The 14,046-nt window shown below is 43.3% G+C and overlaps 1 protein-coding gene across 1 annotated transcript in view; it reads left to right on the plus strand.

Moving 5' to 3' along the window:
- Positions 1 to 12,806, plus strand: part of TSHR (thyroid stimulating hormone receptor) — an 88,013-nt gene extending 75,207 nt beyond the window's left edge. The window contains exons 8-9 of the mRNA XM_019552319.1: positions 9,219 to 9,407; positions 11,040 to 12,806. Of these exons, the coding sequence (XP_019407864.1) occupies positions 9,219 to 9,407; positions 11,040 to 12,450 (1,600 nt within the window). The 3' untranslated portion in view covers positions 12,451 to 12,806. The remainder of the gene's footprint in view (positions 1 to 9,218; positions 9,408 to 11,039) is intronic.
- The last annotated feature ends 1,240 nt before the right edge of the window (positions 12,807 to 14,046 follow it).

Below are 14,046 nucleotides of genomic sequence, written 5' to 3' on the forward strand. Positions count from 1 at the left end.
AAGCCTAATCAATTGTAATATACTGCTGCTTAAACTTTTTTGAATGACTCGTCAATATTTCGGAACCCTTCGGTAACTAGGTTGGTGAGGTTAGCAACAGTTTCAGTTAAAAGGACAATTTTGAACGTATTCATTTTTGATCCATATGTCCAGGGAAAATAGATGCCTACTTTGTCCCAAGAATCTATTAGAGTCCAGGCATAATCGACTTGTTCGTGTGTGAGGGAGGCTCGCTTTGTACAAGAAAGACTGGACTTTGTATGAATAGCGGTGGTGGTTTTCTTCCAACCTACTTGGAGTCCTTTTAGGCTTCATAAGGAGGTTACTGGGGTTAAAGTTTCACTAGGAGTAAGAATGGGGTATATGCTGGTAGCATTGGTTTTGAGATTAAACCAAACCCAATCAGAGGGTAAGTGTCCATTTGGCATGGGGTAAGTTTTCTATAATGGGCGTTTTAGTAAAGTTGTTGGAGTTTTTGAAGTCACTTCAAAGACAAGGGAGGGCTAGGTCTGTATAAAGGACTCCTGGCCGTGGGACGGGAAACGGGCAAGGTTTAGGTTTAAAGCACTTACTTACATTCACTGTTACGGCGTTGAGCATATTTAAGGTAACTTGGTGTTATAAGCCAAACTGGGGTCGAACTGTTAGTCTTATGACAGTTAGGACGGTTTTTTTCTTTGGGATTTAGCGGGTCACAGGTAGGACATTGAGGCCATAATGCGTGAAGAATACTACATAACATGCATATATTGTGTTGCATTTTCAGCTCTGTTAGAAAATGGTTTCGGCCAGCAGTCCAATTAACTTGAAAAACATAGATACAATCTGCAATTTGGGAAAGGAAGCTATTAGTTAGGGTAATGTTGAGCACCTTGAGAATTGTTATTATGGGGGTAGAACAGTTAATGGTATCGGCAGGACAACGTGGTCCAACACACATACGGCCATTTAAGCATGGGGATAAACGCAAAAGTACTAATAGTAAAAGGTAACCCTGAGAGATCTGCTGAAAGAAGATTACAGCAAGAAAGATTAAGATAGTGAGATATATTAAAACTAAAAGATGGTCATCCAAGATGGGTGATAATGCCAGTGTCTGTCGCTGCTGTGAGTTTCGGGAAACAGAGTCGGTAGTCTATCGTTGAGTTTCAGTTTCTTCAAAGTTATGGCATTCGGTGGTAGAAACAGCCAACAGTGTTAAAAATGAGTTGTGTTGAAGCATACATGAGACGGAATACACGACACAGCATATGATGAGGGTCGCAATGGGTCTCATGGTGTTTACCTACAAAAGATAACAAAAACAGCAGTATCAAGAATATTATATAATTCATATAACTTTTTGCTTAGTGTGCCTAGATAACCAATTGTGATGCGCTAAAAGGTGCGGGGGTCCTGTAGGGCCGTCAACATCTTTGATGACCCAATACATGTTCGGATATTGTCAAGGGCGAACAACTTGGTTTGGGTTTTCTAGGTAATGGTGGGGCCACACTGTAGCTTGCTGTAATATTGTTAAGTTCAAAGGATTCATAACTGGATTTTATTGGGCATAGGACGCTCCAATCACGGCATGGATCAAATGGACAGCATTAGGTTGTTTGGAACCACCATCATGCCAGACATGCGTTTTTCTCATAATTGCGTTCACTACCAAAGCTGGCAACGCTAGTGGCCAGTGGTCATTTGCTGTTATGGCTTGTGGATCTGTAACTATTCCTCTACTCCAGGCTGTGTTTTGAACGAGGTGAATAGCTTCCTCTGCATCAATGAGTTAGTTTGTTGCTTCTATTACAAGGCGGCCCATCCAAACAATGGGGGTTTCGTCGGGTTGGATCCTCGTTTCCTTGCAAAGATCACTCATTTCTGCTCGAGTTCTGGTGCGGACTGTTATTGTGGCCTGGGGCTGTCCACCCCCTGTTGCGGTATACTTGACTACGCTGACAGGGAGAGCTGAAGTTACTAGTTCTCTTTCATCAGCTTTACTTGTGCTTTTAATTAACCATGTACCATCAGGTTCCTCTGGATACAGAGGGGGCGGTGCGGTTGCTAGGGTAGGCAGAGTAGGAGGATGACCTGGCCAAGGGGTAGGCGTGATCACATCTGGTGACGTCAGATCGCTCTTCATCGGTGAGGCAGTGACAGGAGGATAGCCCTGCCCAGAGGTAGGTGTGGCTTTATTCGTTGACGTCTCGTGGTTCGCCGTCAGTTCCTCCAGGCTTTGGGTACAGCTTCCTCTTTGGCTCGGCACCAATTTCAGAGCGTGGCTGTTTACTGTCAACGCCATTTTCAGGCGTTGGCTTCCCCTTTTGTTCAGCACCATTTTCTGGTTGTGACTTCTGCTTTTGCTTGGCGCCATCTTTGGGCGGTGGTGAAGTGCTGCCTTTTATCACCAGTTCCTCAGCATTTTTACTGGCTGTACTTAGTTGTGAATCAAAGTTTGCAACTTCACGCAACAAAATAGACACAGTACGGAACAAGACATTAATCATTTTCCCCTTGTCCCATTTGGAACCAGCCCACTTTGTCACCGTACGACCCTCTAATTCCAAGGTTTCACGGAGTTGCGTTAACAGTTCGTGTGCGCGTGAATCAGGTGACAAATTTGGACAGTTAAACTTATCGGGCAGGGTGTCCTCTCCCCCTTCCCATACATGCCGGATGCAGCGAGCAAACTCTTGGGCAGGTGTCGGGTTCACCGCGCGGTCAGGTTTCACTCGCGCCAGAGACAAGTTCCCGACCTCATCTCTGGGCCGGAAGGTGACTCCTTTCCAGCTCATAATGCATCCGAACGAGCTGGGAGTTAACTGAATGGCCCACTCCCTGCCTCCTGTTTCACCAGCAAGAGACATATAGCCGGTGATTACTGAGTTAGCGAGACCAACTGCTTGGTGGTAAGCGATGTGTGCCCACAGATCGTCTGAGCTTGCACAATCGCGGTCTCCTGCACGCTACGGGCAGTGGCGGATCAACTCTGACTCCATTTCGCCTCTCCTGTATCCTGTTCGTGATGCCATGTCACATCCGAGGACCGGTGCACCCTTGACCTGCGAGCCTGGGTCGGCACGACCGGCTGGATGCGGGTACGATACGGTGGTCGTACAGGTGGAAAAGTGAGAGGAGTCAAGGAGTTTAAATGCGTTTTGGTTATACAGAAAGTTTATTTTTATTTACACTACAGGAGATTGTAGCGTAGGAAGGAAGTCGTGGTTACACAGTAAGAAAAAAAAATTCAGTTCAGCTTGCAGATGCTTTTCTGTTGCACAGATCATAAACTGCTTGGTGCAGATTTTCAGCAAAGCATACAGGTAACTTTGGTTCAAAGACATTCGTGAGCTCTTGGTTAGGACGGACGAGTTGACAAAATTGTATACACCTGAAAATTTTCGCCGCAGGTTGGGAGGGGTCAGCGACTGGCCAGATTGCTGACTATGTCTCCTGGGTGTGCGTGGAGGTCTCCACCGAAGGTGGAAATCTTTCCAAAATTAAAGGTTTTCAGGTAGCCAATCACAACACACCAGGCTTGAATAATTACAGGACTGCCAATTATGACTGCGAGCAGACTTTGCATGTTTCTTACTTCTGCTCAGGTTTCATGCAAGAATGACTGCACATGTATTTTACATTTAAGCTGGGGGAGGGCTGAATACAGAACTATGATGACGAAATATGTTATGTTAACCTTTTGACCTTTTTGCCATCGGCATCTGAAATCAAAGATGTTTCTTTGACAGAAATAATGAAAAGGTGCTTAGAGAGAATATAAACAAGGGGAAAGATCAAAATGTGATTTTGATAAAATGCTACTAACATAGACAGGGGAAAAATAATTTGGTACCAAATACCCAATGGAATGATGAAACCTGGCAAGCTGGAATACTGTAGGAGGGGAAATAGCAATCATATCAGAGAAGGGAGGTAACAGTCTCTCTTTGAGGTGGGAGTGCAATACATCTGAGAGATTTATTCACTCTGGCCCCAGTAATGACTGCATAGTCAGCATCTTGTGTAGATGCGGCCTCTGTCACGAGAATATTTGAGTACCTTGCACATAAAAACAGTAGCATTACAAATTCCTTAGTGGACTTCATGGAGTCTTCAAAACTTTGACTTGGGAACATGGTGTTTTTTTGTTTTCTTACGTTTGTGTCTGTTCAGTTGATTTATTTCACATTTTTGAAGAGGAGGAGGTGAGTATGGACAAAAGGAAATATCAGTGTTGAGTGAAGTCTTTCCAGAAGTGTTGGTTGTAGCCATGTTGGTCTAAGGACATAGACAGGGTTCTTTGGATTTACCCAAAGAACCTTGTCTTTCCAGAAGTTAACTTCTGCAGTATTTCTTAAATGGAGTGAGCATGGATTTACCTATTCATCTCTACAAGTATGTGCCAAATTCAGATCTCCACAACAATTAATACTTTGAAGAGACCGTGCTTTAAACTGGCACCTGAAACTGTCTGGAAACCAAGAGAGCATCTGGAGCACAGGCCCGATGGAGATGATGGAGGGCCTAGAGCTTGTGTGTTCTCTAATCATCAGTGAACTACAATAATCCAGTCTGGATACAAATTTATACAGCACTATTAGCAGGTAATTATGTAGTTGGTGGACAAAGGTTCCGAATGAGATGCAAATGAAAGAAGACAGTTTTAGATGCTGGTACTACCTGGTCACCTACACTAAGAGAATAATCAGACAGAACACACTCTTTAAAAATCACCTTGAATTAGGTATATGACTGCCTCCCTTCCACTGCAATAAGGGGCAGTGTCTTGATCAGCTCTTCAAAGTATTTACCTTTCAAACTAGCATAATTTCACTTTTGAAGCCAGCCCACATGTTGCTTCTAGAATGAGGGGAAGCCCAAGCCAGCTCTGACCCCAAGCTGTTCTACCCCTGCCCCTCCCTAATTATAGCTATGCCTCAGGAAGCTACCTTTCAGTTCATTTCCCAAGAAAGGGACCTCACCTCTTTAAAGACAGAACTGTGTACCCAGCATCCCAAGCAGCAAAGCAGACAACTACTCTTTTTTAAGGCATTTACTGGGGTAAAGACAACAACACATTCTCACTCTTCCCAAAGCAGTCCTTCAAATCCAGCCCACACAAACCTGACTGTAGTTAGCTCAGCTACTCTCTTGTTAGTCCATGTGTTGGCTACAAAGGACCAACTCGCAGGATCATCATAAAATTCTAGTTTATTAGATGGATGCAAAAGTCAGATCATAAACCTTGGGACTGATCCCCTGAAACACACACACATTCACGCGCGCACACACACACACTCACAGTAGCTAGCTATGAACACTAAGCACTGGTGTCAAGATATACCTATCCTCAAGCGCTGGAGTTTGTCGTCGATGGCCAGTCAAGGCTTCTTTTAGTGCACTGTTACTTCAGAAGGGGGTCACCAGCTGGTTCTTCTGACTGGGCAGGCAGGGTGCTGGTCAGGTCGAAGAGGGTGCCATTGGGGGGTCATTCTTCGCTGCCTTTTATCCCTCTCTAGAAGACTTTGGTGATTCCCCAGTTTTTGGGCTTACCCAATCCAGCGGTCATTGACTTTGTGGGACATCCCCTTTGGTGGTTGCTGGATGGCAGCTGTTAACCCCACGGATCACGTCCACAGGTACATGCAGTCTTGGGAGTCCGTTGATAAAGTTTGATTAATTCACTGCAGTGATGCATAGGGCTCTAGGGCCGGTTGATGGGGGGGGGGGGCAGTATTCAGTCCCAAGAGTCAGTTTTTGGTGTTGATTGGTTCAAACCGGGGGTTCTGTACCTTTAACAGTGAAGTTTCAGAGAGTTCCTGGCTCTGTATTTATCCTTCCCTCTGGTTAGTCTGTGGTTTCCTAGGTGTTAATTGCCTCTCGTTAACTTGTTATCCTGACTAGCTACTGTGGTGCACAGTCAGTCAAGATTCATTCAGGGACCTGCTCAATACAGAGAAGCCCTGGTTTGATTCCTGCCCTTGCTAACATTGTTACATGGTACATCTTACTTTTAAACTTAAAGTACATTTGTTACAAAGTTAAAAAGCATAGAATATAAAACATAAAAGGGTGAAATGCCATGTCACATACAACAAATAGACCAAATACAATGGGGGAGTGAGGGGGGAATACTAATGCAGAATACTATTTTATACCCATAAAAGCATCTACAAACTATATTTTTTATCACAAGTACACCTTATATTCTGTAAAAATAATAATAATAAAAGAAGAAGAGGGAGGAAAGAAGAAAAGGTAGAAAAGAGAAAGCATCCCCAAAAGGGGGCAAATATTGTAAACGGGGCTTTTGCCATATGGAGGGGCTTCACATTGGAGGGGGGGCAGGCAAAAAAATGGTTTCTTGCTACACATGCAGCCCCAAGCACCCCAAAACAAGCTTAGTTGTTCCAGACTCTCCAGCTCTCCACCAACACCATTTTTCAGGCTGCTCCTTCCATTGTTTGACACCTTCCTTGTTCTTTGCCACCCTTGATGGCTCATGGGTGCCACCTCCAAAGGATTTTTACCAAGCCCACCTAGGCTTGGTAAACATCGGCGAGGCTTTTCAACAAGGTTATTCAATTCTCTTGTTGCCAGAGGTGCATCTTGTCTCATCTGTGCCAATCTGAAGGCAGCTCTCACTCTGAGCAAGTGCCCTGCTAACCCTTCTTCCCCCATGTACAAGCTAGGCAGGGAAGCTCAGGCATGCAACATTATTACTAAATGAACGCACGCAACCCAGAAACATTACAACAACACGATAGTCTGTCACCAGAGCTCAGTCTGCACATCTATGCAGTGTTATTCTCTTACTGCCATTTCAGGTTAACAGCTGAGGTAATCTCCTTAGGCCTGGACTCTTGGCTATGTATAGAAATGCCCCATGCACATTTTACAGTGCTGTAATTTAGAGCACTTTTTATAGCACTATAAAGTTACAGCACTCTGAAACATGACAGAAGTGCAGTGTTTGGGGCCGGGGAAGTGGGGGGGCGTGATTTAGTTCAAAAGCGCGTCACTGCCATTTTCTCCATGCTGATGTGCATTTTGTTGCTTATACAACTGCACGCGGTGCGGCGCAATTTGCCTCAGCTCGCATGTGGAGCAGACTCGACTTAGTTCAAGTCTGCTCAGAAGCGGCAGATGCCCATTGTATTGTGGGACAGAAAAGTATGTGTATAAATGCCCAAGGATGTTTGTTGATAATACCTGGAAATCTTAAACTAAACTGTGTCTCAAATTCTTCAGGTACATTATCCTTCCTCCCTGCTTCTTGGGAGCTAAATGGGCTGTAATGAGTAGAAGGAAATGAAGATTCGTGCGGGCTGTTTTCCCTTACATAGAGGGGAGCAGTGCAGCTCTGTGCCTGAGGTAGCCGCGTGATGCCCAAGGCAGTGCTGGCTACCACAGTGCTGCAGCGATTCTTGCAATCCCCACTCTCCCCGCAACAAAGGCAGTGCCTGGGCGTGCTGCCCTGATTGCCTCCGCTATTTCAGTTACTTTACTGCTCGCAGGGCGCTTCCGGTCTTTGTGAACCAGTGACGCCTTTCTGGAAAGTTCTAAATTTGCGTGGAGGAGCAGGGCTAGGCCAAGAGTGCAGTTCCTTTACTTTCTGCTCAAAATGCACCACTGTTTAGCCAGTAAGGAGGCTCATAAAAAGTCCCTCTTTTTGTCCCAAAGGGGAGACATGTGTGAGAGTTATTGTCAGATAGAAATGGAGCAGCGCTGACCCGTGCTTGTATACTTTTTCATTTACACTGCTGGCACAGTTACACCAACTTGCTGTGGGAACTCAGGACATGGGGGTTTTGGGGCAAGGGAAAAAGAAGCATTTTAGTATGCTTTGCACTGCATCAGTCCCGGCAAATCAAGCGGACTCCATGGACAGAAAACACTCTTATTTACATACAGTCATGCTCTTTATTACTACAACTCTTGACATTTGAAGACACAATAGCAATATGTATAACTGCCAGCTTTCTCAATATAATACATATGTAATACAAGCTGATTTCGAGGTTGTTAAGAACATTGCTGTAGTTTTATGACAGTGGTTTTTTCTTAAAACATGGCTTAAGACAAACTACTGAAAACCTGAGAAAAAGCAGCTTGCTAAGTAGAAGGAATAGTTCACCTGAAAGTGTGTTTAAATTTACTTTTTATCAACCTGCCATCTGAGAGTTTAAAACTAGGGGTCTTAAAGACCTTTGTAAAAAGAGTTTAGTATTTCTTTGTAAGCGCTGGTTTGTGTTAAGAGAAAGTAAAGTAGCCAGTTTGGGAATCCTGAGTTGTACAGGTGTACTAAAAGCTGTGGGGAGCAAGTCATCTCCCACTTCAGTTCAGGTTATAGCTGTCCTGAGAGACTTCAGTGTGTGCTTAATACTCTGTGCATGAGAAATCCTGCCAGAGCCTAAGACTGCTCAACTGCATGAAGTTATGTATATGCTTCAATCTTTGGAGGATTAGAGCCTATGAATTAGGTGAGCAGATGCTCACAGCTGCTTCCAAAAAGGCAAATTCTTATAGCATGATGAAGTCTTTTAAAACTTTATTTTCAATTTCAGCTTCAAGGGTTAGTTGTTGCTTTTGTTCCATCTCCTACTGGGAGTATAGTAGATTTCTTCCTGTTCCTATTGTGATCTCAACACCATCTACAGTATCAAGACAAAGCCTTGGCTGGGATGATCTAGTTGGGGATGGTCCTGCTTTGAGCAGGAACTTTGGACTAGAGGAGCTCTGGAAGTCCATTCCAACCCTAATTTTTTTTATGATTCTGTGATTTCTAAGAAGTATGCTTGAAATTGAAAACCATTTTTTTGTTTTGGTAACTTCAAAAAAAAGCCATACTGAATCTCTTGGTCAAAGCTAGTGTTTCAGGTTTCTAAACTAAGGAGTAAATTAAGATTTTTACTTTCAAACAGGTTGTATTGAGTTTGTTTGTGCAATCCTAAAATAAAATAAGTAACAAAAGCAGATGCTGACAGCAATTTCTCTAGCAGATTTGCTGCACTTTCTCTCATCCTTTCTGTGGCCAAAGTGTTCTTGTGATAATGAGTACTGAGTGTTCTCTAAATGGTACATTGGAAATGAATACATGCCAGCTGCCCTCCCCAGCTCCCTCACATTTTATTTTTGCTGTGGATTTCTGTGTAACTCCTAAAACATTTTCAAGATCTGAAATGTCTCACTGCAGTCACTTCACTTGAAGGGTTTTTTTCCCCTTTTACTAGTGACGTCTCCCAGACAGATATTGCTGCTCTTCCAACAAAAGGATTGGAAAACCTTAAAGAACTCATGGCAAAATATACGTGGACCTTAAAGAAACTACCCCTCGTGAAAACATTTTCTCAACTAATGCGAGCTTACTTGTCCTACCCAAGCCACTGCTGTGCTTTCAAGAACTGGAAGAAAACGAAAGGGTGATTTTTAACAATTTATATTAAAACTTTAAAATTAAATGATTAAAGGAAGATTGCCTAATATGTTATTGTCATATAATTTAGTTAAAGGGTTTCAAGGCCATTTTTTAAATGTATATAATAATACACTCAGTAAAACTGATTGTTTATAGATTTAAAACTGATCAAAATTTTTTTTTTTTCATTTGATGAATACAAAATTAATTGCTACAAGATCTCTTAGAGACCAGCATCCAGGAAGAATAAAAGAAAAGGATATAGAAAAAGGAAAACCAGAAGTTTTGGAAGGGGTACAAAGCCTCAGCCATCTTCTAACAAAGGGGAAAAAGGATGCTTCCTTGTGGACAGGTTATTACATAATTGCTTTCGGCAGGATTTGTTGCCTCCTCTGATAGTCTAAAACATCTGGGTATTGTTGAAGAGACGTTGGAAGAAAGGAATCACTGATCTGATCTAGTAGGGCTATTATTCTCTTGTTACAAATACTTTTTTATCTTTATTATAATTAGTAATAAGCTGTTATTGAAGAGTTCAACTTTGGATCCAAATGCATAGATTTAAGGTGTTCAGAGCCAATCTCTGATAAATGAAACAAAAATCATATCAATTTTTTCATAATATTTCTAGAGTGGTTCTCACTGTAGTATATAAGAGATGGGATTGATAGTATATTTGGTGAGACTCACAAATTATATTAGATCAGGGAAGAGTTTCAAGCAACTTTGAGGACAGAAAATTAAATCACTGTAGCCTAGATAGACTACAGATATAGCCAGAAAGGAACCAAGTGAGATTCACTGTTGTGAAATGCGGGAAACACATCTGGTGAAGGACAACCTGAAACACTAACCAGGTGACGGTGATTGGCAACTTAAAACCAAATTTTCAATGTGCTATTCTAGCCTAAATCTGCTTATGTTATTTGGGGCTACCAACACAGTGGTACTGTCATGAAGCTAGGTTGAATTGTGTTTCTGGTCAGACCAGAAAACAAGGCCAGCTTTAGACACTGTATTTCTAGGAAGCATTAGACCAAATAGAGGAAGTACAGAGAAGAGCACCAAAATGATCAAGGGGCTGATTCATGGGTAAAAAGAAAAAGCAACATTGTCTGCATTAATTAAGAAGGTATAAACAACAGATATGATGCATCTGTGAATACTTGAAGAATGTAAACCCAAAGAAGCAAGAGGAAGTATTAACAGTGTGAAAAACAGTTACACTAAAAATAATTGGTTGAAAATAGGAAAGGAAAAAAAATCAGCCTATATAGCAGTAAAATCCTCCTGATCAGAGGATTTTGCGGTGAAGATTCTCATGGGAAGTAATAGAAATCTGAGCCCTTGGTATTTGTGAGTAAAAAGAATAATCTATTTTTATGGTAAACTATATAAAAGCAACAAGAACTCAAATGCAGAAGATTGCAGTGTTGTATATCTGTCTACTTGGATTAAAAAGAAAAAGAAAAAAAACATGTTCTGTATCTTTTATTGTTTAAAATGTATCTGACAGAATTCTGGTCTGTACATATTTAAAGCCAGATTAAGTTATTCACAACTGTTCCCATGTTGCCAGCTGTATTAAAGCTAAACCGCAGATTCCAGTAGTGATTTCACCCCTGTTCCTTTTCAGAGTTCCAGAATACCTGATGTGTAACCAGACCAGCAGTTATAATGTCCGTAAAAGAAGATCTGTCAGTGCCTTTAATGGTCCTTTTTACCAAGACTATGCAGAAGGAGATACAGAGCACACTGAAGCAGTGTATGACAAAAACTCCAAATTCAGGGATTTTTATGGCAATTCCCACTACTATGTCTTTTTTGAAGAGCAGGAGGATGGAGATGTTGGATTTGGCCAAGAAATCAAGAACCCTCAAGAGGAAAATGCCCAGGCATTTGACAGCCACTATGACTATACTGTTTGTGGGGGCAGTGAAGAAATACTATGTACCCCAGAGCCTGATGAGTTTAATCCCTGTGAAGACATAATGGGGTATACATTTCTAAGGACTGTGGTTTGGTTTGTGAACCTCCTTGCCATCCTGGGTAATATTTTTGTCCTGTTCATCCTTCTCACCAGCCATTACAAGTTGACTGTCCCACGTTTTTTGATGTGCAACCTGGCCTTTGCAGATTTCTGCATGGGACTGTATCTTCTTTTGATTGCTTCTGTGGATCTCTACAGTCGGTCAGAGTACTACAACCATGCCATAGAGTGGCAGACAGGGCCTGGATGCAATACAGCTGGCTTTTTCACTGTCTTTGCCAGTGAGCTTTCGGTGTATACCCTGACTGTAATCACCCTGGAGCGCTGGTATGCCATCACTTTTGCCATGCGTCCAGATAGGAAAATTCGTCTCCGGTATGCATTGGTTGTCATGCTGGGTGGTTGGCTCTCATGCTTTCTTCTTGCTCTCTTGCCAGTGGTTGGAGTCAGCAGCTACACTAAAGTCAGCATCTGCCTACCTATGGATATTGGAACACCATTGGCTGAAGCCTATGTTGTCTTTGTTTTGATGTTGAACATTATTGCTTTTATCATCATCTGTGTATGCTACATCAAAATCTATATCACTGTGCGAAACCCTCACTACAAGTCAGGAGACAAAGACACAAAAATTGCCAAAAGGATGGCAGTGTTGATTTTCACTGACTTCCTGTGCATGGCACCTATCTCATTCTATGCTTTATCTGCCATTATGAACAAACCCTTGATAACAGTTAGCAATTCTAAGATCCTGCTGGTGCTCTTCTACCCACTGAATTCTTGTGCCAACCCCTTCCTCTATGCTATTTTCACCAAGGCTTTCCAAAGGGATGTCTTTATCCTACTTAGCAAGTTTGGCATATGTGAGCATCAGGCTCAAATCTACAGGGGTCAGACAGTTTCCGCCAAAAACAGCAGTGGTTTTTATGGCCAGAGAGGCAGCCGAGGAACAGCTCAAGTTCTTACAAACATCCACAACCCACAGGGTGACTACCATTTGGCAATGGCAATGCCAGATCAAATTGTTATGGAAGACTGGAAGCTTACTGAATTATAACATCTGGAAGCATCACACCTGCAGTGAGGCTATATTCATAACCAAGATAAAAACATTAATAAGAGGCAGTTCTTTCCTAGCCATGGTGGTTTTTGAGGTACCTCAGAAATGATTTTGGTTTTTCCTTTGAGTGTGTCATTCACCTGAATCTCCAGTCTTAAACCACTGTCAGCATAAAACAAAGTCCAAATTATGGTGATGAAATTAGAAGCTAATGTGAAAACTCCATTTATAATGCAGGGGGCATCAAAGATCCCGTCTGGAGAACCCCATTGTCTGGACCCGGGTGCTTCTTGTTGTCCAGAGTTGACTCATGCTGTATGCAGTGCACACCAGACTGACCCAAAGTGCAATGCCTGGCATGTGCCATTCTTGGACAGGTGCCACACCTGCTGCCTGCCCCAGATGGTCCAGGTCACATGCATGCATGTGGCGTCTCTTCCAGCCAGTCCAGGTTCTGCATTGCTTGCAGCACCCCCACCCTCCACAGCTGTTCTGGGCCAGGAACTGTATGCACTGGTCAGATCAAGCACTGCATACAGCATGCATCCTGGACTGGCCTTGTATGAGCACCATGTACAGTCCTGGACTGACTAGAAATAGCACCGCATATGCTGGATCCAGCATGCACTGGAGGGGTGGATGGTTCTTTGGGTCCAGTCTGGCCATGGACCATTCATCCAGCCCTGCACCACTCATCCAGCCCACAGGACCAAATGATGTTGATACCCCTGGACAGGGCCATCCCTAGCTGACATAAATCAGGGCAACTGCCTCAGGCCGTGTGCTCTGGGGGGCCCCGTGGACAGTGCTGTACAGGCCCAAACATGGCCACCATGCACCACCGCTGCTGAGCATAGCCGGTTCTGCCGCTGAGTGCTGCAGGCTCAAGCCACTCACCACCCGCCTGCCCCGGGCCCCTCACGGGCTGATATGCCCTGGGCCCCGCACACTCCTAGGGGTGCCTCTACCCCTGGGTTATATAAAATAAGTGGAAAGGAAGACTCAGCAGAAACTTTGGGTAGGTTTTATAAATGTATAATTATAGTGGAGTTCTGATAGAAAAGCAAAAATTATGTTGTGAATTTCTCAAAGTCCAGATCAAACTGGCATGTCTGGGATCAGACAGGCATGTCAGAAGGTTGATTTCTCTAACTGCCAGCTTCCTGAACTCCTTTTGGGACCCAAAAGGCAAATGGGTTCTATCTGCTTCTACCATCAGCACCTGTAATTGACACAGTATAATTGGAACTTAGTTCATAGTTATGTTCAAGATAGAGGAGGCAGAATAGAACTGAGTTGGTTTTTCCATCACTCAGGTTGCTGCAGTAGTGCAAAAAAACCCCAAAACATCTAAGAAACCCCCTGCAAAACAGTAAAGTTGTTGTCATCATCATATGTATGTCAACTGGTAGCAGGTATTTGAGCTTTTCCTTTATCCTAATGTGTTTCATATTTTGTAGGGTCAGAAGGGACCTGAGCAGATCATCAAGTCCGACACCCTGCCATGGCAGGAAAGAGTACTAGGGTCAAACGACCCCAGCAAGGTGTACATCTAGCCTCCTCTTAAAGACCCCCCAGGGTAGGAGCCAGCAC

This window comes from Crocodylus porosus, unplaced genomic scaffold (genome assembly GCF_001723895.1).
Source record: "Crocodylus porosus isolate Cpor-Errol unplaced genomic scaffold, CroPor_comp1, whole genome shotgun sequence".
Taxonomy (NCBI): Eukaryota; Metazoa; Chordata; order Crocodylia; family Crocodylidae; genus Crocodylus; species Crocodylus porosus.